Source organism: Balaenoptera acutorostrata, chromosome 21 (assembly GCF_949987535.1).
Source record: "Balaenoptera acutorostrata chromosome 21, mBalAcu1.1, whole genome shotgun sequence".
NCBI classification, from domain to species: Eukaryota; Metazoa; Chordata; class Mammalia; order Artiodactyla; family Balaenopteridae; genus Balaenoptera; species Balaenoptera acutorostrata.
Window position 1 is genome coordinate 30,146,407 of NC_080084.1, and position 27,081 is coordinate 30,173,487.

The 27,081-nt window shown below is 37.3% G+C and overlaps 1 protein-coding gene across 1 annotated transcript in view; it reads right to left on the reverse strand.

The window, feature by feature from the left end:
• The window catches only part of CSMD1 (CUB and Sushi multiple domains 1), a 1,828,277-nt gene that overhangs the window by 217,363 nt on the left and 1,583,833 nt on the right, over window positions 1–27,081 (reverse strand). Inside the window, exons 27-30 of the mRNA XM_057537433.1 lie at window positions 22,261–22,452; window positions 16,924–17,062; window positions 9,803–9,990; window positions 4,170–4,364 (exon numbers count right to left, since the gene is read on the reverse strand). Coding sequence (XP_057393416.1) covers window positions 4,170–4,364; window positions 9,803–9,990; window positions 16,924–17,062; window positions 22,261–22,452 — 714 coding nt within the window. The remainder of the gene's footprint in view (window positions 1–4,169; window positions 4,365–9,802; window positions 9,991–16,923; window positions 17,063–22,260; window positions 22,453–27,081) is intronic.

The following is a 27,081-nucleotide window of genomic DNA, read 5'->3' on the forward strand; positions in this document are numbered from 1 at the left end:
CTCAGACATGCTAAAATAATAATGAAAACAGTTGTCATGATAATAAAAACAGGTCCGATAAAGAAAAATTCTTATCAATAAGTCAAAAGCCTACCAGAACTTTCTGGTTGATATCAACCATCGTATTAACTTAAGAGATACAAAGATTATTTCAGTTTTCTATTGTCTTTATATTACTATGGGACTAAAAAAAAGTAATGTTTACTTTTAGTTCTTGTTGTGTTTTCATCGTAGATTCAGCTCGAGAGCGACATGTATAGTTACTAGTGGGTGTGGGGTCTCTTCCTATAAGTTCCATTGAGAGCTGAAGGAACCCAAAACTACAAAGTCAGGGCAGGTACACTGACGAGGTGTTATATGCACAGTTCAGAGAGAGAGCGAGTGTGTGTGTGTGTGTGTTTATTTTCCCTCTGATCATCTTTTTACCCCCAGCATTGCTCTTGCTGAGAAAATAGAAAAATACTGTAGCCTGGATATTCAAAATACTATTGTTAAACATCTTAAAATAGACTTTCAACTAAATCCCAGTTTCGGGATTAAACTGCGAATACTTCAGTTCCTCATATTTTTACCTAAAAAGCGGTTCACGCCTGCTCATCTACTTAGGACACTATTTACCCACTGAAGTGGCGCCGACTGCACCTGAGCTGCGCCCTTTGTGGCCTGACTGCATGCCTCCTTACCCCAGATACACCTTCTCGGATCTGACTTCAGAATTATTTTTCAGTATTGAGAAAGTTTATATCTCTATAGCTTACTTCTTCTTAATGTGACAGTTTTCAAGCATTAAAAAGGATAGAAATCGGGGATAACGTGTCAAATCTTTTGAATGTTAATTAGCACATTGTTAAGTCCTAATTGATGGATGGGACTTTCTCCAGGATTAATAAAGCTGCTCAGAATGCTGATGCTAGTGTCAAAGCACCTCATTGATGATTTGGCAGGAGACTTCCCAGGTCCAGCTTTACGCAGCTGGAAAACTGAAGTCATATTCTAAAAGTCAAAGGAAGACAGCTTAAATACCTGACAGTTATAATCTATTTATGATCAACTAGTAGAGATTTCCCTTAACTAAGCTAAGAGCAGCCTTCATGCTGATGTCTTAACTCAGAATAATTTTATCACCTTAAAACACTTACCATGGCTTTTCTTACAATCTTAAATAGAAAAAAATTTTTTTCACTTTCAGATAGAGGAAATTTCTGTAAGTTAAATTTCAAAGCTCAAGGTTTTCAGTGAAATGCTGGGAGCCTCATTCCACCAGTTTAGACATATCACTTAATTTTAAGAAAATCAGCCATATAATTTCAACCAGGTTATTTCAGAACTATAATTTTTCTTAAACACTCAAAAGTTCAAATTTTTAAAAATAAGTACAAATGAAGAATGGAAATCTATTTTCTTTTAGACATATAAAATTTAAGCACATCATTTTGCAAATATCCCTTTTCTATTAAAAAGTTTATCTATTTCAAAGTTTAAACAACAAGCATAAATGAAAAGTGGAAATAAATCTTCACTGAGCTAATATTTTGATGCCCAAATGATCAAACAGAAATCTTATCAAACAGAAATCTTATATCTTCTGATATATTTGTTCAAGTATAACTACAAAAATTTAGTTTGTTAATGGGTAGGATGAAAGATCATTATTTTATGATAATAGAAAACACTAAAAAATAAAAAGGATGAAATGAAAGAAAACAAACATGGCATTTTAGGTCCTCTGCTACCTTGATAAATTGCGCTATGCTTATACATTTTTCCCCAGATTTAAAGATAAGCATGCAAACTGCATAACATCCTTCAAACACAACCAAACATTTGTGAAATTGAGAAAAATATGTAGAGAATTTTCATTTAATTCTTAACAATTACTCTGTCCATGTTACTGTGTTAACCTGAGAAACAGGCATGGTCTTTCTCATGTTAGAAATTCTTTTATATTAATGTGATAAGAGAAGGAAAATAAATATGCTGTTACTCTTTGGTAATTAATGTATTAAACAGATCATTTCCTAAATGAAAAAAGATTTGCAACAGTATTCATTGCAGATGGTAACAAGAAACTGACTCATCCATTTGGTTAATTGGAGTATATGTCTCATATATAAAGGCAACAAAATACAATCAAATTTGAATGTAAACCAAAAACAACATAAGTAAATAAAAGGCATTCTGACCCATGAAAGAGACTCCAGGCTGTTTCCATTTCTGTTCTAATTCAATAGGAAACCTCAATGAACAAAAAAATGTAGGCAATAGAAAGAAAAGTTATATCATGAATTTAAAACAAACTAGCCCAAAATACATCCCTTAATATATGAACTATCAAAATGTTTAATATATAGCAACATTCGCTTAGTTTAACTGGTGATCTGAGTGATCCACAGGCATTAATTCAGCACAAAATGTGCTGTTCTCCTTGAGATATCCAAAATAAACTATGGGAGAGGACATTTCTGTTTAATGATTTGGAATTTTTAGTTTTATTTAAATTGAAATAAATAACTTAAGGAAAAATCAGTGTTGTATGTTTTATGCACATAAATGTGATGACTGGTTAACAGAAACTATGCTTGAGTTCACGGGTCTTCAGATACGGGAAAAAAATCTCTAATTTAAAATTAAATTATTTATCTATTGCCTAAATGTGACCTCATTTTTCTCATTTAGGCTATGGCTAAAGAATTTATCATCATCACCCGTAAGTTCAAAGTATGTTTGACTTTAATACAGTGTGCACTTTTAAGGATGCCATTTTGAGGTGACTCTAGTGAACGCACGAGGACGCTCTTCTGACCCTCACAGAGGAGCACTGTGATGCCGCCGACTCAAAGCTTACTGTAACGTTTACACAGACATAAAGACATCATCTGGACGCCCCACACAGCCACGTGGGCCCTTCACCATTCTCCCCTCGCACGAACCTCCTGGAATCCGAGAAGCAGCGATAATTATTTCCCTGCGTTTACTGCTAGAGGATAAAATATGTAAGACTAGGAAGACTTCAATTTTCACTGGAAATTGTTTTGGCTATTCCCTGATTTATTCATTTCCTCTGAAAACGTGTGTGAAGTTCCCTGTCTGCGCCAACCTTGAGTACTACAGGGCTGGAGGACTGTGTTCCTGAACGGAAAAGCTCTCAGGGTCATAAGACAAACCCAGAAACACAGACATGCCAGAGCAACCCACGGCGTCAGGTCTGTTCGCCTGTGTTGTTTGCTCGGATTTTTCACGTACTAATTTTCTGAAGCACCACTTTGGTCGGAAGTTACAAGAAGCATCAGAGCCATCCTAAGGAAAAGATGTTTATTTCATTAGTTCAGTGTATCTAACTAAACCGGTCCTTGAGTTCATCCTAAAGTAACCTTGGAGTCAATTTTTCTGTCACAAACCACAGGATTTTACTGTCTCCTTTTTAAGGTGTATCACACAGTCTGGAGTTTTGTCTGTGGAGGGTCCCACGAAGCTACCCACCAGACACAGAACCTGGAGGACGGCCCAGAAGTCTGTGTTCAGACCCCTCCTCTCAGCACACCCCCCAAGGGCAACTGCAACCTGACTTCTGTCACTGTAGGATCGCACTGCCTGTTCTTGAAGGTTGACCTTACCCTCTAATAGGTGCTTTTATTATTTAATGTACATGAGGAATTACAAACTGTTGGTATTTGGGGGGAAATGACACATCCTTATATATGCAATATATGTATACATATGTGTATATATGTAGAGAGAGAGAGGCAGAGACAGAGAGACAGACAGAGACACAGACAGAGGGAGATACACATACACACACAGAAAGGCAGAGAAATAGAGAAAGACAGAGAGCAAGAGGGAGACAGACAGAGACAGAGACAGAAGCAGAGAGACAGAGGCCACCTAGAGACTGGTAATTTGCATCTCTCATACACAAAAACAGCAGTTAGAAATGCCAAACGATCTAAGTGAGAGAAAAATATCTCCCCTTCCAGAAAGCTCTGAGAATGGCTAATCCACTGGGTAAATTAAACGACCAAGGAAGGTCAAGTTCTTATCCCACGTTGCTCTGCGGGGTTTCCCCACCAGTGATGAGGGGATACAGGACTGAAGTGCAAACTGTCTCCAAAATGAGAGTCCAAATTCCAGAGGGAAGTTATCCCTGAAGGAAACACCGGTTCCATACGTACCATTGCAGGAGGGCAAGACCCGGTTCCAGGCGGGTTTTCCATCCGCTCCAATCACACACGTGATGGAAGATGGGTCAGCGATCTTGTAGCCAGAGTCACACTGGTACGTGATGGTTGAGCCAAGTTTGAAGTCCGTCCCAATCCTTGTCCCATTCATTATGTTTCCAGGGTCAAAACAGGCTTCCCGTGGTTTCTCTGTGGAAGACATGAGTGTAAACTCCATGAGGGCAGGAATTTTATTTTATTTTTTTGTTGTCGGTTGTTTATATTTTTAGTACCTAGAACAGTGTCCAGCATATAAAATATGCTCAAAAAAATTGATTGACTAATTGACCAAGTTGTCAATTAATGTTCAAGTTAATAATCATCATAGAAAAATAGAAAAAACTCCTTTCAATAAAATTATTTCTTATTTTTCAAATGACAATTCACTACAGAATTGCTGGTGAGGTTGATTTCCTGACTTTTGTACTTAATTCATGAAATCACAGCACATTTTAGGAAGAGATGGGAGAATTCGGCTTCTCAAAAGGAAATTGATTTAATTCATGTAAATTAAGAGCGATTTCTCATGCTGGTGAGATAACCATGGAAAGAAGTTCTGATCTTTCACCACTCTCACTAAGTCAGTGAAGCCACACTTAGCTGGAAAGCACATTTCCTGATCCATAAGGGTCAAGCCCTGTGTCTGGGATTTAATAATTGTTCAACACAGTTCTATTCTAATAACTGCTCAAAGGAATTGAGGGCATGTTATGTATCAGGCGCTGAGCTGCGTACACTGCATGTTTTTCATTCAAATCTTCACTCCACCTCTGCAACGTGAGGATGATCTGTGGCCCCATTCTACATTTTGAGAATCTGAAGCTCAAGAGCGGTTAAATAACTTTCACAAAAACGCACTGCAGAGATCTGTCCAGCTGTGGGGTCCACTAAAGGAGGCATTTGCTAAAAGCCTCTCTTTTCCCAGATATAAATACAAAGCTCTTTTCTTTCTTTCTCACAGTCCTGTAGCTGTGTGGGTAGTCCCACTTATGTGCTGGTAGCATTAACACTGTAAATGTCATATTTCAGCAGACCTTCCAAATGTCTCTAAATCATGTATCTATATCTCCTTCTGTTGTGTGCAATTCCATCATTTGAATTGCTTTCTGTTTGTGCTTGTCAACGTCCTTCACTCCATCAGCAAAACCCCTTGTAACGTCAGAAGGCTCTGAATTGAATTTTACAGATCTTCAAGGGATCAATATAGATGTTATACTGAAATGTTTTTCTTCATGTTTTTGGCCTAAAGTTAAGAAAATGCTATTTGTCACGAATGTGTTATTCATGAATGGGGTTATTAATGTCAATATAGGTTCAAGGATAACTTGAGTGGATAAAATAAATATGTTTCAGTTCTTTCTATTTGGCTTGACAATCTTTGCCCCAGGGTTAAGCAAACACATAAAAAAATCTCTGGGAAGTATAAATGGAAGCCAGCATTTTACCTTTTTGGGGGTTGTGATTAATGTGGATTATGTTCCTCTTTAAGCACTTTCCCTTCCTGAGTGTCTACCTATGGCCAATGAGTAAATCCACACAGTAGTGTTAGGAAGAAGACGCTCCTGGGAGATTGTGGCAGGTGAGCCGGTAAAGAGTAAAGATGCAATGAGCTCTGAAAACTACATCCTACATCCTCTTAGGAATGGATAACAAACAGTGGAAGAGGGAAAAGCACAAACTTTGTGACGTCCTGCAGGATGGAGAAGAGGCCTGTTTAACTGTATTTATTCAGTATCTCTCATTATATTTTTAATGACCTATGTGTCAACATCAGCCAAACAGAGATCTCTTTGGCAACTGTTGGCCTAATTATTATAACCAGCTATTAGAATATTTTATTTACATACTTTGGTTAAAGTGCAACATAAATATATAAACATTATACTATCACGTGTATCGTACATCATATACCATCTGTAATATATCATATGTATTATATATTATCATACATCATATGTATCATATGCCATGTATAATATATTAATTATCATATATATCATGAATATATTATATCATATATATAAATTGTGGAAACCCCTCCAGGTCCTCTATTTTTGCTCTGGTTAGAGACTCACAGCAATAGTTGTGTACTGTGTTGGGACCAACACTCTCTAATCACTTTATTGAAAACCAATTTGGATATTTCAAGGAGTAGGGGACATTCTGATAATTCTTAAACGCTGCCTTAGATCCCATAGAGAACACAGATTGTTTATTTTAAGCAAATAAGGGACGAATAAATAAAACTGTGGGCACGAGAACAGTCCTTCCATCGGATGCCGTTTACTCTGTCATCCAACAGAATGTATTGAGTGTCTAATAAATACAAGCACTGGTCTAGGGCATATATTTTTCTCCTATAAAATGATGGAGAAAGGGCTCCCCTGGTGGCACAGAGGTTAAGAATTCGCCTGCCAATGCAGGGGACACGGGTTCGAGCCCTAGTCCGGGAAGATCCCACATGCTGCGGAGCAAATAAGCCCGTGCGCCACAACTACTGAGCCCGCGAGCCACAACTACTGAAGCCCGCGCGCCTAGAGCCCATGCTCCGCAACAAGAAGCCACCGCAGTGAGAAGCCCGCGCACCGCAACGAAGGTAGCCCCCACTCGCCACAACTAGAGAAAGCCCACGTGCAGCAACGAAGACCCAACGCAGCCAAAAATAAAAAATAAAATAACTTAAAAAAATGATGGAGAAAAAAATACATGCCTGTTGCCTGGTTGGCCTTTTTGATCACTTTTTGTTATTATAAGTGTCTGTCGGTTTAGTGTACTGTTTGGTTAAATACCACTCCCACGATTTTCTGCTCTGTGTTGCAAATTGAGACCGCTGATGGCCAGTTTTTCTTCATTTCTCCAAATGCACTGCATCGAAGCTTTTACTTGCATTTACTCAGTTGTCAGTTCAGGATGTTTGGTGATAACTCATGGCACGCTTTTTGCTTACAAGTTGTCACATTTCCCAGTGAGATGACTTCATTACGCGGTGTGCTCTGCCCTGGTTCCTGTCTGTTCTGCTTATGGACGCCTCCCAGAACGCCTGCGCCGAAGCCGCCGGGCCCCTGGGGTCACTCGGCACGACTGCCCCGTGGCTCCTTCTGGTCAAGCCCAAGAGCCGGGTCCGCTCCCTGCTTCCCTCACCGTATGGGGCCTTGTGCTTGCTGGATGCTGTATCATTGCTGTGTCCTTCCTTGTTTTCTGATGATTATTTTTTCACAGGCTCCACTGGAGAACTTTTAAAGCATGAGAGCTCTAGCGCCCATTTAGAAGGCTCTGCTGGTACCCAAAGAACCAGACCACAGAGGCAGCCCTGTACCCCTATCATGAGGGACACAAGTTCTACTGCATTTATTCACTCATCTGCAGATTCTCTTTCCCTAGGATGCCCTGGGGAATACAAGGTGATGACAGATGTACAGTCTTTTTTTTCATTGAAGTATAATTGATTTACAATATTATATTAGTCTCAGTTGTACAGCATAGTGATTCAGTATTTTTGAAGATTATACTCCATTATAAGTTATTACAAGATAATGGCTGTAATTCCCTGTGCTATAGAAAACATCCTTGTTGTTATCTATTTTAAACATAGTAGTTTGTATCTGTTAATCCCATACCCCTAATTTGTCCCTCCCCCCTTCCCTCTCCCCTTTGGTGACTATAAGTTTGTTTTCTGTAAGTTTGTCTGTGAGTCTGTTTTTGTTTTGCATATACATTCATTTGCATTATTTTTAGATTCCACATACAAGTGATATTATACAATATCTGTCTTTCACTGTCTTATTTCACTAAGCATAATTTTTCTAGGTCTGTTCATGTTTCTGCAAATGGCAGAATTTAATTCTTTTTTATGGTTGAGTAGTAGTCCATTGCTGGCTCATATGGCAACTCTAGTTTTAGCTTTTTGAGGACCCTCCATACTGTTCTCCATAGTGGCTGCACCAATTTACATTCCCACCAACAGTGTAGGAGGGTTCCCTTTTCTCTACACCCTCGCCAACATTTGTTATTTGTAGACTTTTTCATGATAGCCATTCTGACCAGAGTAACGTTATACCTCACTGTTGTTTAGATTTGCATTTCTCTAACAACTAACAATGCTGAAAATCTTCTCGTGTGCCTGTTAGACAGCTGTATGTCTTTCTTTTTGCAAAAATGTCTCTTTAGGTCTTCTGTCCATTTTTTATTGCATTGTTTGCTTTCTTGGTATTGAGTTGTATGAGCTGTTTATATATTTTAGATATTAACCCCATGTTGGTCTCATCATTTGCAAATATTCTCTCCCATTCCTTACAGTCTTATATTTAGATGAAACGTGTGATTTTTTACTCATTACAGAATGGGCGTTGTCTATTAATACAGAAACTGTCTAATGATATGGCAAATACTTAAAAGTACTGCTGTTAATTATTTGTGAACATTAATGGATCCCATCCAAAAAGCACAGCAACTCCTTCAAGTGCTGAATTGTTTAAATTTTTTTAAATTGTATATTGTACTAAAGATCAGTAAATTTGTAGATTTTGGCGTTTTTGAGGAAGTAGATTAATTTCCTACTTAAAAACTATATCAAGAAATACAAGTCCATTAAAGGGTTAACATAGATGAAACATACCCTATATTTTATTTTATAATTCTAGTAACTAATAACTAACTCAAAAGTTTAAATAAATGTATACATTTTCATTATTTTTTATAAAGCACTCACTACTGTCAATTAATATTTTGATAAATCCTTTTCTCTGATTCTTTGTAATATACCCCGTGTTTCCCTTGTTCACATGAGAAACAGATTTGAAAAATATATATATTTATTTTCATGAACCCAACAGCAAAATGCTTAGGTTGGGGTGACCTTTGTGAGTCTGTCTGATTGTTTTCTCTGGATGCTAGTGACAGGGGGTGGTGGATCCCAAAGAAGTGGGAGTCACTCATGAGGTGACCAAAGAAGAAAGCTCTGACCAGGATCAGTGCTTGCTCCCCATCAAACCAACCACCATGGGTGGTCAGGACAGGGAAATGGCAATCGATATTTTACATCTTGAAAAATACTGAGATAAAACTAAGCTATTTATCGGGAATTCCTTGGCAGTCCAGTGGTTAGGGCTCCATGCTTTCACTGTTGAGGGCTCGGATTCATTCCTTGGTTGGGGAACTAAGACCCTGCAAGCCAAAAAAACCCAAAAAAACAAAACAAAACAAAAACCCAAAAACAAAAACCAAACTAAGCTATTTATGGACTTAAATTGAGTCATCCTCAAGAAACAAATTAAGATAGTAAAACACATATTAAAATAATTCTTAAATACTCAAATTATTTATTGCACATATCATAATTTATCTTTAAATGGCTATGAATTTGGAAAAAGAAATCTCCCTCCCCCATTTTCTTTTCTTTCAGCTAAGGTAGAAATGTGTGTTGGAAATTTCTTCTCCACTGGCGAGATCGACCTGTTCCCCAGACGATTGAGAGAGATGTCAGAATTTTATGCATTAAACAGATAGGCAAGACTTTATAAATAAATGCTTATGATTAAAGCAATCTCGATACAAATTACTTTCCTCACAAGTTAAGCTGGTCACAGTACCTTTAAATTCAATGGCGAACCCCGACAAGCCCACAGAAGCATCACTTCGAAATGCCAGAAAGAGACTATTTCCACTACTCTCAATTCTTTCTGGGGCTTGAGAGCCCTGGAAACTTCCAATGAGAGGGCTGTTGGAGTCCCCTCCTTCATAGATATGTAGGAAATCATAGCTGGGCTCCATGTTGAAACTAAAAGGAAAGAATATTAATTAGATTATGCACCTAATATATGTGTCTCTTATCTTCCAGACTATAAAGTCTCTGAGAGCACACAGTGATTTTATTTGCTTTTGTAAAATAATTTTTAAAAATTAGGACAATCCAAAAGTTAAATATAATAATAATCAAAATGGCAATAAATAACAATTATAACAAATACTATTAGTATTTTATACAATCACCAACATCTTCAGTACAGTATGATTTTGAAGATAAGAGATCTTATCTCTTATCAGAAAGAAAGAAAATGAATCCTTATAACATAGATATAGTATCTCTTCCCTATAACCATGATATTTCTAATGAAATGCAGTTTGAAAGAATAGGGTTCAGAAGGGATGCATTCCCACTGGTATTTGATTTTTATGTGAATATTTTTAGTTTTAATAACACATATCCTTGATGTCACTGACAATTCTTAAAGTTAAAAAATATTTTTGTTTGATTTTACTTTTAAAATTGTAATTGCCTCTATTTGCTTAGATAATTTGGCCAATCATAGCAGTCCATACAATGGTACAAAGTATGGAAGTCAACTGTTTCACATCATTTCACCTTGATTGGATATTCCAATTTTCTCTTCCCCTCTCCCTCCCGCTCTTTCCCACTCTCTCTATTTCTCTCTCTGTCTCTGTCTCTCCTTATGTAAATACCCTAATAATTTCCAAAGTCTAACAATTAAAGCCCAAAGCTCTCAAGTGGTGTGCAGCTTTAAATGTCTCTGCCATTTATGATGAGAAGGATGATGATAGTCTGGGAACTTTAAAAATATACCTCTTCTCAAGTGACAGATTGAACTGCATTTACATGTCCAAGATCTCAGTGGGATCAGAATAAACAAACACACTAGACAGAGGTATTGATGTAATCCATTCTTACTTGCCCTCCTCTGTCCCTTCATCTCTAAATCAGGGCCTTTGGGGTCTTTAACGTGGACCGATCCATGCGGCTTCCACTCTCTTTCCTTTCCCTTGACAGCATATTTGTATACAGGGATGGAGAGAGTCAGGAGGTTTTATAATCACGAACCTGTGCTGTTGTTTAAGTGGCTTTAGTTTATCTGGATATTCAAGGGATAAAACGTGAACCCAAGGTCTTTCCAGAAGCTGCCCACTGCATTCTGAAGGATGTAGCACAGGGGACCACCAAGGACCCGATGTTAGTATGGCATCTGGACCTGCATCGCGCCATCCCATTTCCTGTCAAGGTGCCCTCGCTCCCATGTGAGGTCCTGAACACATTTATTCAAGGAATTTGTCAGAGGTTTCAGAGTCTGTTTATCTGACAAGTTCCCTGAAGTCAGAAATGAAGAAAAAGTAAAAGACTAGAGTGACTAAAGAGTGAGTAAAGAGGCCAAGAGGAACTGCATCAACCAAACAGAATTTGGTTGGAATAACAATTTTATTTGGAATAGTTTGCAAGGATGTTATTAGACTCTGGTCATGCTGTACCCCTGATAATTGGCATAACTAATAATTACGATAGATTATTTTTGAACATGGAAGTACGATCAGGCACAAACAAACATATTCTAACTACCCTCTCCTTTTGGATGTGCCGTCACACGCACATAGACGTCTGAAGTGATATTTACAATTAATGACAGTTCCTTTGGTTAAATCCTGTCTTATTTCTACCTATACCAGATGCACAGATCTACAAGCCCCAATAATAGGCCAAAGTCTGGCCATGCTTTTAAACCAAATTTAATTTGAGTTCCAATGTGTGAGTCGCATCAGCCCCACAGTCTATAGAAGCCTGTGATAAAACACTCCTCCTCGAAGATCCCCCGAGTACCAGGGTGAGCCTTGAAGCTCATATGTGCTCAAGGTCATGTCATTCTTTGCCTTCCTTGTTAGTAATGCCGGGCTCCCCTCCCCTCTCCACACCTGACTGCAGTCACACTCTTTAAACAGTGCATCCTGGGAAGCCTGTATCAACACCAGCTTCTTTGACTGGGTCCTTGAGCATCCTTGTTCCCATCTGGTACTTCTGGCTTCCTCCTTCTTTCTACTAAGCAGATCTAGGAGCTGAGGTCCCAGGAAAACTCCCACCTGAGCATACACAAGTTGTCCATTACTTAGAACATGTCACAGGTATGTGATTTTCTGTGACACCGGGTCAGCTAATGATTCCAAACTCTTAGAGTCGGAAGAAAACTTGAAGATTTTCTAGGTCAACTATCTTCCAGGGAAGTGCACAAAATTAAGTGAGAAAACTTCTTGTGTAAAACTGCCTTATATATTATATATTATTATGAACTGCACTTTGGGAACCTTGATAATGAGTCACCGCGACCCAAGGGAAGGTAGGAAACTCCTACGAAAAGGCTCTGTGTTCTCTAAAAGGCTTTTAATTGTTAATTTACTTTTAATCTCCTGGTAGCAGAGGTGTCTCCTGGTTTTAAGGAAGGCGCTACTAGAATTTAGCATTAACAAAACCCATAAAGATATTCAAAAATATAACCAGCAAACGTTCACAGCTTTTGTATAATAGCTGAGTGGCATAATAAGGTATTCATCATTTGGTAAATTTATAGCAGCTTGAGTAAATTCAGGAAATGATGGCTTATTAAACTACTTAAAATTCAGAATCACAGAGGTTTAAAATTATACTGACTCATATCTCATCAGGAGGAGAAAGTGAAGGAAGATAAGCAAAACCAGGCCTGAAATATTGATGCAAACATCTCAAGAAAAGGAACTTGTTCAACTGACAGATAAATAAATCTAATCAGACCACTTTGCCTTGGGGAGCGAAGAGACCAATAGGACAGTATATAGAACCACTTCTCTTTTAAAACACCACTTCATTGAGTTCAAAAATCAAAATGTGAATTTGGAAAAGATCATGGGATTTAGAAAAATTCAATTATTTATACCATATATTAATAATGTGAGAGTTCTATGGAATTTATATTTATAATATAATCATATTATATTATGACTTGAACTTTTACCATTTAGTGTAGCAGAAAGAAGTTAGCATTTTTTTTAAAGGACTAATTGTTTATTAAATCAGACTTTACAGTAATGAAATTTGGGGAACTTTTGTTTTCAGAGTTCTACCAAGTCTTGACTACCTTAATTTATTTATTTTTATTTTTTATTTATGGCTGTGTTGGGTCTTCGTTTCTGTGCGAGGGCTTTCTCCAGTTGTGGCAAGCGGGGGCCACTCTTCATCGCGATGCATGGGCCTCTCACTATCGCAGCCTCTCTTGTTGCGGAGCACAGGCTCCAGATGCGCAGGCTCAGTAATTGTGGCTCACGGACCTAGTTGCTCCGCAGCATGTGGGATCTTCCCAGACCAGGGCTCGAACCCGTGTCCCCTGCATTGGCAGGCAGACTCTCAACCACTGCGCCACCAGGGAAGCCCCAAGTCTTGACTATCTTAATGATAATAACAATACTACCTTTGGGAATGTCTGACAGGATGTACTATGGAAATGAATTAGCGCTCACGCATTAAGAGAAATATTAGACATCAATGAGAAATTATACTAAGTATATCTGTATCACTTTATTATCGCTTTTCTTTGAAAATTCTGTAAATTAAGCCCTCTCATGTGGAACACACTGTGTGCAAGGTAGTATTTAAAAGCAATTCTTGCCACATCATGTGTATCCTAACGCAAGTAGAATGCTGAAAAGCAAAATAATCTATTTCCATTTTTGTCATGCAGCCTGATGTAGTACCTGTTAGACACAAGACCTCAGGCTTTGCTAGATGTAAAACTGAAGACCCCTGAAGGGATAAATGAAGTAATCTTTAGGTATGACATTTAAAGTCTTATTAGGGACTTCCCTGGTGGTGCAGTGGTAAAGAATCCACCTGCCAGTGCAGGGGACACAAGTTCGAGCCCTGGTCCGGGAAGACCCTACATGTCGTGGAGCAACTAAGCCCATGCACCACAACTACTGAGCCTATGCACCTAGAGCCCACGAACGACAACTACTGAGCCCGCATGCCTAGAGCCCGTGCTCTGCAACAAGAGAAGCCACCGCAATGAGAAGCCCACGCACCACAATGAAGAGTAGCCCCCGCTCGCCGCAACTAGAGAAAGCCTGCACACAGCAACAAAGACCCAATGCAGCCAAAAATAAATAAATAAGTAAGTAAGTCCAGAGGAGCTCCACAGGCGAATTCTATCAAACAGTTAGAGAAGAGCTAATACCTATCCTTCTCAAACTCTTCCTCATTCTATGAGGCCACCATCACCCTGATACCAAAACCAGACAAAGATGTCACAAAAAAAGAAAACTACAGGCCAATATCACTGATAAACATAGATGCAAAAATCCTCAACAAAATACTAGCAAACAGAATCCAACAGCACATTAAAAGGATCATACACCATGATCAAGTGGGGTTTATCCCAGGAATGCAAGGATTCTTCAATATATGCAAATCAATCAATGTGATAAATCATATTAACACATTGAAGGAGAAAAACCATATGATCATCTCAACAGATGCAGAGAAAGCTTTCGACAAAATTCAACACCCATTTATGATAAAAACCCTCCAGAAGGTAGGCATAGAGGGAACTTATCTCAACATAATAAAGGCCATATATGACAAACCCACAGCCAACATCGTTCTCAATGGTGAAAAACTGAAACCATTTCCACTAAGCTCATCAACAAGACAAGGTTGCCCACTCTCACCACTATTATTTAACATAGTTTTGGAAGTGTTAGCCACAGCAATCAGAGAAGAAAAAGAAATAAAAGGAATCCAAATCGGAAAAGAAGAAGTAAAGCTGTCACTGTTTGCAGATAACATGATACTATACATAGAGAATCCTAAAGATGCTACCAGAAAACTACTAGAGCTCATCAATGAATTTGGTAAAGTAGCAGGATACAAAATTAATGCACAGAAATCTCTTGCATTCCTATACACTAATGATGAAAAATCTGAAAGTGAAATTAAGAAAACACTCCCATTTACCACTGCAACAAAAAGAATAAAATATCTAGGAATAAACCTACCTAAGGGACAAAAGACCTGTATGCAGAAAATTATAAGACACTGATGAAAGAAATTAAAGATGATACAAATAGATGGAGAGATATACCATGTTCTTAGATTGGAAGAATCAACATTGTGAAAATGACTATACTACCCAAAGCAATCTACAGATTCAATGTAATCCCTATCAAAGTACCACTGGCATTTTTCACAGAACTAGGACAAAAAATTTCACAATCTGTATGGAAAACACAAAAGACCCCGAATAGCCAAAGCAATCTTGAGAAAGAAAAACGGAGCTGGAGGAATCAGGCTCCTTGACTTCAGACTACACAACAAAGCTACAGTAATCAAGAGAGTATGGTACTGGCACAAAAACAGAAATATAGATCAATGGAACAGGATAGAAAGCCCAGAGATAAACCCACGCACATATGGTCACCTTATCTTTGATAAAGCAGGCAAGAATATACAGTGGAGAAAAGACAGCCTCTTCAATAAGTGGTGCTGGGAAAACTGGACAGCTACATGTAAAAGAAGGAAATTAGAACACTCCCTAACACCATACACAAAAATAAACTCAAAATGGATTCAAGACCTAAATGTAAGGCCAGACACTATCAAACTCTCAGAGGAAAACATAGGCAGAACACTCCATGACATAAATCACAGCAAGATCCTTTTTGACCCACCTCCTAGAGAAATGGAAATAAAAACAAAAATAAACAAATGGGACCTAATGAAACTTAAAAGCTTTTGCACAGCAAAGGAAAACATATGACGAAAAGACAACCCTCAGAATGGGAGAAAATATTTGCAAATGAAGCAACTGACAAAGGATTAATCTCCAAAATTTACAAGCAGCTCATGCAGCTCAATATCAAAGAAACAAACAACCCAATCCAAAAATGGGCAGAAGACCTAAATAGACTTTTCTCCAAAGAAGATATACAGATTGCCAACAAACACATGAAAGAATGCTCAACATCATTAATCATTAGAGAAATGCAATCGAAACTACAATGAGATATCATCTCACACCAGTCAGAATGGCCATCATCAAAAATTCTACAAACAATTAATGCTGGAGAGGGTGTGGAGAAAAGGGAACCCTCTTGCACTGTTAGTGGGAATGTAAATTGATACAGCCACTATGGAGAACAGTATGGAGGTTCCTTAAAAAATTAAAAATAGAACTACCATATGACCCAGCAATCCCACTACTGGGCATATACCCTGAGAAAATCATAATTCAAAGAGTCATATACCAAAATGTTCACTGCAGCTCTATTTACAATAGCCAGGACATGGAAGCAACCTAAGTGTCTATCAACAGATGAATGGATAAAGAAGATGTGGCACATATATACAATGGAATATTACTCAGCCATAAAAAGAAACAAAATTGAGTTATTTGTAGTGAGGTGGATGGACCTAGAGTCTGTCATATAGAGTGAAGTAAGTCAAAAAGAGAAAAACAAATACCGTATGTTAACACATATATATGGAATCTTAAAAAAAAAAATGGTCACGAAGAACCTAGGGGCAAGACGGGAATAAAGACACAGACCTACTAGAGAATGGACTTGAGGACGCGGGGAGGGGGAAGGGTAAGCTGGGACAACGTGAGAGAGTGGCATGGACATATATACACTACCAAATGTAAAATAGATAGCTAGTGGGAAGCAGCCGCATAGCACAGGGAGATCAGCTCGGTGCTTTGTGACCACCTAGAGGGGTGGGATAGGGAGGGTGGGAGGGAGACGCAAGAGGGAAGAGATTTGGGAACATATGTATACGTATAACTGAATCACTTTGTTATAAAGCAGAAACTTACACACCATTGTAAAGCAATTATACTCCAATAAAGATGTTAAAAAAAAAATAAGTAAGTCCTACTTAAAGGAGGTATTCCATAAGAGATGGTACCTTTTGAATATCAAGGCGATGACGAAGTCTGGGTTCACCTTTATTCTCCAGTCACACTCTTTCCCGGGAGGATAGGGCTGCGGGTAGTTGGGGGACAGGATGACGCCGGCCGGGCCGGTCAGATTCCCACCACATGCCGCTGTCACAAGAGAGGAAGGTTCAGGGGAGAGAAGGGTGCTGGTCAGCGTGAAAGGAGACAGCACAGGGTTCATCGAAGACACTGCGTACTGGGTTCTTAAACAACTACCCAGTGGAAATTTTAAGAGCCAGAAGGTCTGTACATGTTTTTATGTGATTGTTACCAAATTTTATATAATATTCCACTCCATTTTTAAGGAGGATTTTCAATGCTGACAAATGAAATTTACTTCCTATAATTTAAAACTTTACCCAGTTAAACTGAACAGATTACCTGAATCCTCCACACTATAAATACATGAAAACAAACCTGCACAGGAAAAAAAAAATCCCCATGAATATCATTTTATGGTTGTGTCAATTCTTTGGTCATTTCTTATGGTTTACAAAGTCATTGCTTACTTATTCTAAAAAGTTTGCTTCAGTGGCGTAATGATCATCCATCTTCTGTTCACTCTTGTAACTCTAAGCCTAGCATAGTTTTTGATCATAATAAGTATGCAGGAAATATGTGTTGAATAAATGAATACGTGTTATTTCGTATACTTCTCACAGTCCCCTGCTATACGTAGGGCTCAGATATCTTCCCCACATTTCAAAATAACAAAACTAACAGGTAAAGTTTCGGTGATATCTGGGGATAGATGACCAAGAGGAGGCTGAGCAGGAACTTAAACCCCTAAAAATATTATTTCATCACACTATTTAGAATGTTACTATCAGGAAGAAGCACTTCAGATGATAGTAATAAATTTAGTTTGTTTCTGCAGTCATTAATTTTTAATTACATGTGTTTACATTTGTATTAGTTAAGGCAACGATTATGTAGTTTATTGTTGTTAATAGGCAAGACAGTCTTCATTCTTGAACCTGAAAATGTTTAGGACTGCTTTATTTAGTAGATAACGTTTCCGTTAAAACTTCCATGCTGTGGAAGGTACTAAAACAATGCAAAATTCACATCAATATGCTAGGTTTAAGGTTCTTCATATCAAATATTGTGAATTGTCTCCAAGTTGTTCTTAAAAAATCACCCTGATTAAATTATACTGTTCCCTCTAAACTGTATACCTTATTTCACTTCATTGATCATGTATATATTCAGGGATAAAAATAAGTAGAGAAGGAAATATGTTAATTGCTGATAATTTCCACACACATACACAAGGACTTTTTTGAAAATAAGATGAAGATTACACACTTTATAATTTTCTGATATGGATGTGTCTTTAAATACTCACTTAACATTCCTGAAAACTTAACTTTCCATAAGAAAAAATATAACAAATCCCAAGACTCTTTGTTATAACTTCCGTCTCATCTAAGGCAAACTCTGAGTAATATCACAGGAAATATTTATAATAAGTTCTTACAGATATACTCTCAAGAGCAATACGATATAACTTTCTTCAAAATGATTAAAACCACATTTTCCATAGTATGCAGTTTTATTTTAATAAATGATGTGGAGACAATCGGCTAAGCGGCTCTCACAGGACGTGGCCTCCCCCGGAACTGAGCAGATGCTGACAGCCCGGAGTATGAGAAGCCTGGACAAACGGCAGAGGTGGCACTGAGGTGGGGAAAGAGGTACCTGAGGGCCTCAGGTTATGCTACTCCCCTCAGGTTTTAAAATAAGAAACATGACAGATTCAGGGCACCGGGTACAAGGGTACCACCAGCAGGAAGAGTTCAGGGATGAGACTCAAATATTAATTGAAAAGGAACAAAGGGCAGATCCTGTCTTATTCATACTGGTCCCAGGTGGCATTTTCAAATGAGGTTATTTAAAGGCTTAAAGTGGAATTAAGGAGGACCGTCTTGCTGGGTTTGTTCTCTCTTTGGTGGGGAATTCTTCATTTTAGCTTCATCTGGTTTTCATTAGAAAGCTTGCAAAATGTTTTGGATAGGATTACATTTAGTACAAAATGCAATTCAGACGCTCTAGAAATTCTCCAGAGGGAATGGACATAGAGACAAAATCCACAAACTCATACCAATCCACAGTTCCTTATCTGAAACCCTTAGGGTGGACCCTCCTGACATACACGGTAGCACGTTCATCCACTAAGGTGTGCAGCAGTACTGTTTAACTAGACACATTACTATTCCCACACCAGAACATTTCAATGTTCACGCCGTTCAGTGGGATAAACAGCCACAAAACAGTTACCCTGTAGATCAGGGCAGGACGTGCCACCAAGGACGTTTTTGCGAACCTGGAATGCATTTCTGCTTCGCAGAGCTCTTTAGAACTTGAGCTTGGACAAAAGGCATTGTGGGCTATATGAGAAAACTGAAACGGTGGAGATGTTCAACGGACACTTCACTCAGAATCAGAAAGTACTGAGTGTCTTCTGGTCCAGAGAATCGGTCTTTTAAGACTCAGTTCCGGAAGGAGGTGCCTCCATCGCTGGAGTCCTTTGTGAAGTGAAAGAATGAGGCATCCAAGCAAATCACAGGGCAGATGAGCAGCAAATCACAGGGCAGATAAGCACCAAACGACAAGGCAGATGAGCAGCAAATCACAGGGCAGATAAGCAGCAAATCACAGGGCAGATTAGCAGCAAATCACAGGGCAGATTAGCAGCAAACGACAAGCTGGTGAGAATATGAGTAGCATATAAACAGGTGAGTGGTTAAGAGATTTTATAAAAGGGAGAGAATGGGAAAGAACAGCAAATAGGAGGAAAAAATACACTAAGAATAAAACGGAAAAAAGAAATTAGCCAGTCAACAGGAAAGAGCAAATTCAAGTGGTCAATAAGAATACGAAATTAAAAACAGTTCATCCTCATTTTTAATATAAAATGCCAATTAAAACTCCAAGGAATCTTCACTTTCTGCCCATATTATAAGATTAAGAAATATCACATAAAGTGTCTTTTCTGAGTTGGGGAAAATAAACAATCATGCTGACGGTGACGTAAATTGGTGCAACCTTTCTGAAAAACTTTTGAAAACTCCAGAAATACCTAAGTTTGTAGAAATATGCCATTCATAAATAATCATGGATGTGTTTTGCAACAAGTGTTCATGTCAGCAATTTTCGTGAAAGGGAAAAGGCTGAAACACCTAACCGTACATTGAGGAGGGATTAGTGGAATCAATGTTGGTCAATACTGATCCAATCAGAGAAAGACTGTGCAGGCATAAAACTTAATTAGTAAAAAATACATAATAACACAAAAGATACTCATCGTGTACCAGTAAGTAAAAAGTGTAATTTACAAAATAATCATTCAGGGTGCTATCATTTAAAAAATTTTTTAAATAGATTATATATACATAAAATAATTATGAAGCTTACTTATGCATGTTTATGCTAATAGTAGTTGCCTTCAGGTAAAAAGGTGACTGTTTTTTTCCTCTTTTTTCTTAACTGTAGCTTATAAAACTTCTGCAAAAACATACTATGCTTAATAAGAAAAAAGCAAAAAAATAAAAATAAAAAATGTCTGTATTAGCAGAACAGAATGTAGATGAGTGCTAATACATGGCCATGCTCTAAGGGATGAGTATCGTACAGAGGCATAATCTCATTGCTGGGGCAAAATATGTTTACAGTGTGATAAAAAGATATTGTTCACTTATTCCCAAATACGTATTTTCCATGTTTGTGTTATGTAATACCTGTATGTGGGTGGTTCTGTTGCCAACAGAACTGATATTCAATGGCCTGGGAGTGATCTTGGCTTATTTTTGGAGCTGATATTCAAGACAGATAAAGTGTTACCGATTTTCGTTGCTGAGAACTGGTTTATCTAGTCGCTGATTAAAATTAGGTAACTAAGAGATGACCCCCAAAAAACTATAGATTATTTGGAAAGGTGGTCAAATTTCACAATGAATGGTTTATATGAATGTCAACCAAGAAATTACCTTCAAGAGACTGACTGGTAGTTGTGTTGCTTTTTCATGTACTCCTCCATAAGCTTAAATTCATGCAAATTGGGAAAAAAATGTGCCTCTCCTGATTTAAAAATAGAAGAATGGTTTAAAATGACGGCTGCACTTATAGGTAATTACTCCACTTTAAAAAAGGGACACGTAGAAATCCGGCACATCTCCTGATGACTCAGCTTGAGGTAAAATGCGACTGCGCTCACAAAAGTCACGAAATGTACGTGCAGCACAGAACAGTGCATAAACAGGGTAGCTCTCTGACAGGGCTGAACATGCTAATAAGAAGAGCTATCAATTCTCGTCTGTCTTCAGAATCCTGCAAGCACTCTGTAATAAGTTAAGAGTTGCATATTATAGCTCCACAGGACCACTGAGAATCCCTTATGACAATAAAAATCATTTTAAATCACAAAATTCCCTCAACGTCACCTGATGCAAAATGGCCCATTAACTCTGTGCATATCACTTCATTATCACTTCCTCTCTTTGCAGATTAATTCAATTTTATATTTTTCAAACAGATTATAAGGAAGTACAAATTACACTGTGACAGTTCATTAAAATTAAGTTTCTTTTAAAATTTAAGATGGGATACCATACAGAGGTATTTATGGTAAAATATTTAATTGAGTGAAGGGACAATCTAATGTAATTACTATTTTATATATAAATATGTCGTGCCCTAAAACCATATTTGTGATAGACTATCTTGGATATTGGTTATTCAAACTAAAGTCTGCACGTGAATTGTTCTCTCTTCAATAAGGTCAAATTATAGAATTCTAGTAAATTTTAGAAAGAAGTCTCTCCTTTTATCTTTATATTGACATAAACAGTGTAATTTCTAGTTTTTAGGATTCTATTAAAAATGTACTGCTATTACGAAAAATCTTCTAAAAAGAGAACACACTTTTTATTGAGTAGGTTTTGCTTAAGGGCACGTTTCTATATTAAAAATGAGAACGACAATGGTAGAGTTATGAATTTTCAGCCACACGGAATTTTAAATTACAGTAATTTGACTGATCCATATTTTTACGAGATTACTTAAGGATAGGAAATGTTAGATAAATGTCAATTACCATACATTAAGTAAACTACTTCCTTTACCTCACCTAATAAAATAAAGTTTAAAGGTTTGTAATAAAATTTCAATATAATCTCGGGGAACCAGAGGGCATGTAAGAAACTCTTGAGAAATACTTTTGAAGAATAATACATTCACAGAGCAATTTTAATGATAACATGCATTCCTTCCCAAATATAAAATTTCTATTTTCTGTTGCACAATACCTATGCACGTAGGAGGGTCTGGTTGCCAAAAGAATCGGTTATTCAGCTGCACACAAGTGATTTTAGCTTGTCCTTGGAGCTGGTACCCAGGGTCACACTGGAAGGTGATGGTATCTCCCGGCTCTCTGCTGTCCCCATAGCGGGTTCCATTTTGAGGTATACCTGGGTCGTTGCAGGTAGACGCGATGGATGCTAGAAAGAAGGGACAACATCACATCAATGACTGGAAACACGATCCCTGCACTCTTATAGACGTAGAGCCCTTGTGGGCTGAAGCGCTCTTGATCTGCGTTAATGAATCACTTGTCCACATATGAACGTAAGAAAAGAAGCTTTTTTTTTCCCTCAGGAATACATTCAATAGCATGCATCTTGATTACGCTTCCTTTGAACAGATTCTAGCAAAATCTTCATGAAAATTCAACCAATTATGGAATATATTAAGGATTTCTGTATCATGCTATGCACATACACACACATTCCCCTTTGATCATCTCATTGACAATATTTTAATGAAAATACATGCCACAATTTAAATAATTTAAGAATACCAATCTCAAGGAACCTTGAGGGAAACATAATAGGATAAATTCCCTTTGGTCAGTGCATTCCCACTTCACAACCAGCTAAGCTGAACTAAACTCTCTTAAACTGTTTGGTCCAAAAACACCTTTAGTTATTTAAAGATATTGTTAATTCTCCTTTAATCCTAAAGAATATTTTTACCGAGTTTACAGTTTAGGATAGTTGTTGTTGTCCTTGTTTTCCCCTCAATACTGTTAAGAAATTATCCCACTTCTTCTGCCTTCCAGTTTTCCTACTTAATCTCAGTCTGAAACTACTTTAAGATCATCTTTTTGTCTTTGATGTCCTAACATTTCACAATATGATGTCTATGTATGAATTTTCTTTATTTCTAAGGAAATAAAAGTTTTACAATATTATGTATATGTATGAACCTCCTTTTATTAACCCTGCTTGGAATCATTTGAAGTTTTGAATCTGAGGATTAAGCCACTATCTTGTCAAATATCAGTTCTCTCCTATTATCTCTGTTCCTCTCTTATGAATTAAAATTTGACAAAAGTCTCTATCCTCTGTGTCTCAACTTTTCATTTTTAAATCATTTTTTTATCTTCGTTCTATTTTCTGGGTAATTTTTTAGACTATCTTCCTATCACAATCTTCTCTCCATCTGCATCAAATTTATTATTTTATCATGTTGTTGAGTTTTAAACTTTCTTTCATTGTGCTTTTCTGTTAGTTAGCATTTTTCAAATATCTTTAGCCATTTATACAGTATATTGTTCCCTACTCATATTTTCATTCTCTTTTACTTTTTAAACTCTTACAGTCTGATCTGATAATCATTCCAATATCTCATGGAATCTAAGGTGCCTCTGAGTTTTGAATTTGCACTTCTGTTTTTGGAACTTCACTTGCAATAATTCTTTTGAAGGTGTGTTTATCCAGAGGGGATTCTCATTTGACTTTACCATGTGCCTGGAACACGAGAAGCCTTCTACCTCTTTAAAAAAAAAATCTCTGTTGAGGCATTTTGGACCACAGAAATGGCATGAATTTATCTATAAGCTAGTTTGAAACCTGCTTGTGGTTATGAGTTGTCTATATCTGTGCCTGTTTCTATACCTATATCTATATCCATATTTGTCTCTCTCCTATCTATTATCTATCATCTATCATGTATCTATCATCTATTATCTATTAATCTATCATCTATTATCTATCATCTATTATCTATATCTATCATCTATTATCTATCTATTATCTATCATCTATCTATCTATTAGCTCTCTATCTCTACCATCTATCTATTCTCCCTTATAGTGAGAGTAGGACCTCCCCCCTTTGGAGTTCTAGCAGTATATGAGGGTCTCCAATTACATTTCCAATATTGGAAAGATCTTAGACCTTGTTTCCTATTCTTTCAGCCCACAGACTCTCAAAATGGAAGCTCAGTGTCACCAGGGACCAACTGATAGATGCTCCCAGGGCAAAGCCAACTTCTGAACTTCATGACCTTTCTGCATTTCACATTATTTTGGTGACTCTCAGAATTCCTCATATTCTTGCAGTTTCAGTGATACATTTTAAAAGGCTAAAAATAATTGTATCCAATACCTTTGACATCTTTTCAGTGGATGTGTTTCCAGAGAACATACTTTACTGTAATACTGGACACTGCAGACATTTCAGTTCTGTCTTAATCCCACAGCATGATGGCTGGCTTGTCATACCTGTCATCCTTGTTACTATTATTATTATTAGTGTTCTGAGTAGGGGAATTTTACTTGGAAGCAGAATTCTCAGTAGATATCAAAAAGAAAGGAAGCATTTGGGCTTCCATGTAGTTTTTTCAATGGGAAGAGAGCAGGAAATGCCATATCAGAGTCACTGAGGAAGATCCTTTTAGTTTCCACTCTCCTCCCATCAGCTGCAAAGATTAGAATGCAGGGTGGAAAGCAAGCACATTTCCCCAAATGAAGACCAGGACAGCAGTAGAATGCAGAATGGACCCAAGGACACAAAGCTTCTAGTTAGAAACTCAGAAGTGTCACACCCATAAGCCACAAATTTTTATAATATAGAACAGCAATTACATTATTCAGTCACCAGAATCATAGCCCATCATGGCCATCACCTAGGCAACAAAATGCTGCTTCCACTGAACTAGTATTTTACAAACGATCTTGAGTTTACTATTTGAGTAATTGAAGAATCTAAGCTCTACCTGTGCTCTACCTTTGCTGAGATTTCTCTAGACTCCAGAAAAAAACATAAGCAAATCCTATTGTACATTTACAATCTTGTCCATTGGACTGAATTTCACATCCCCAAAAGAAACTTCATTCTTTCCTCAAGCAAGTAGGCACATGGATGATTACATATTCATTTCCAAGTGAGAATTAATTTAATATAGCATTAAAATAATGAAAAAATATATAGTATTAAAACAGTTAATTGCCTATTATTAAACAGTGGTATTCTTAGTAAACACCCATAGCAATATTTATATGATAAATAAGTATGTAGTATTAAAATAATTTAAAAATAAACCTTTAGACGAAAAGCCAAGGAGATCATAGATAAGTCTCATTGTAATTTTTAAAACAAAGATATGTTTTATTACTTCTCTTTCCGAATTTTTATTCAATATTCATTAAAAGCAAAAACACACGTTACTCAATAAAGAAGCTTTACACAAAGATGCACAGATTTTGTACATGAATAAGAATTTCAACAGACATATGAGGCTTGCAAAAACAAGTGTTCTGTAGAACACTTTTCTGTAGGTTATTAAAGGTGTTTGGTCAAACAAGATGGGCAAATACTGTATACTCTAGCTCCCTCCTGTAGATTCCCGTTGTACATCAGGGATTAAAGGCTCAGAGAAACCCTACAGTAACGAAACTAAAAAAAAAAAAAAAAAAAGTTTAATCCAGTGTATTCTAAATGTATGCTATCATAGAGCATGTTTTTCTCAACAAATTTCTTCAAACCCTTCCAAATAAAGATCCACAGAATATCAGTATATAAAACACAGGCTTGTACTAAGGGTTATACGTCCTTTAATGGTATGAGGTTTAATTCAGTTTTGAAAGAAGTTTCTACTTCTAAAGCAAATTTTCATTTGGCATATCTGTAATAATAATAATAATAGAGTATGCCATTAAAAAGTTATAAAATAAAAATAAAAAGTTATTAGGGTAATCTAGATTGGATTAAAAATACAAAAACAATAAGACGACTTTAGGGGAAGACAAAACCATTTTAAACAATGCAGTGGGAAATACATTGGTTGGGTCTTTGAAATAAATGCCATTTTATTTTCCCCTAGTTACAAATTGTGGAAAGATGTTTTCTGGTAAAGGCAATAAAGCTTATTTGGAGACTAATATGAAAGCCCCCAACCAAAGACATTTCTTTGGGGTCAGAAATTGCTTTTTCACCTTCAGGGTCATACAAAGTTATGGATGAGGCATGCACTCATTTCTTTTTTATGATTGTTTTCTTTTATGTGCCACATGTTTCTTGCACTCAATTTTCTCTTAAACGTTTTTTTCTTCAAATGGGATTTTGGTGACTGAATCATTCCAGTTTATTGCCATAAAAAGGAAAACAACATTTTTAGTTGCATCAGTCTTATCCCTCTATCACCTTAGAAAAAGAAGATACTATTCCTGAGGTGATGGATATTGTGTTTTTCAATTTCCCCAGGGGTTCCCTGGACTATTTCAAGTCATAAAGAACCTTCCACAGGCCCAGTGGGATCTAAGGGACATCGTTACTCCTTGTCTCTGAATCCAGAACCGTTTCGATGTGCTTGAGCGATCTGAACCTGTGCTCCACTTAGCGTGAGAGCCACGGACCTGACGTTTTTGTTTGCAAGAGGCAGCAATGGTGATGGAGAACCATGGTATCATAAGAATTGCAATGGATACAAATTAATTTCCCATAAAGTCATTTTTGACACTGGAGACTTTATGGAATATATACATATTAAAATAATATGCAAAGTTGTGTTCTTTTTTTATTCTAAAAAATTGTGCATTTGGGACATGTCCTATTAAATGTATCAAGTCCTCCTTGCATGTTTTTTATTTTTATTTTTTTAAATAAATTTATTTATTTATTTGTTTGTTTTTGGCTGTTTTGGGTCTTTGTTGCTGCGCGCGGGCTTTCTCTGGTTGCAGCGAGCGGGGGCTACTCTTCATTGTGGTGCGCAGGCTTCTCACTGCGGTGGCTTCTCTTGTTGCGGAGCATGGGCTCTAGGCGCGGGGGCTTCAGTAGTTGTGGTGC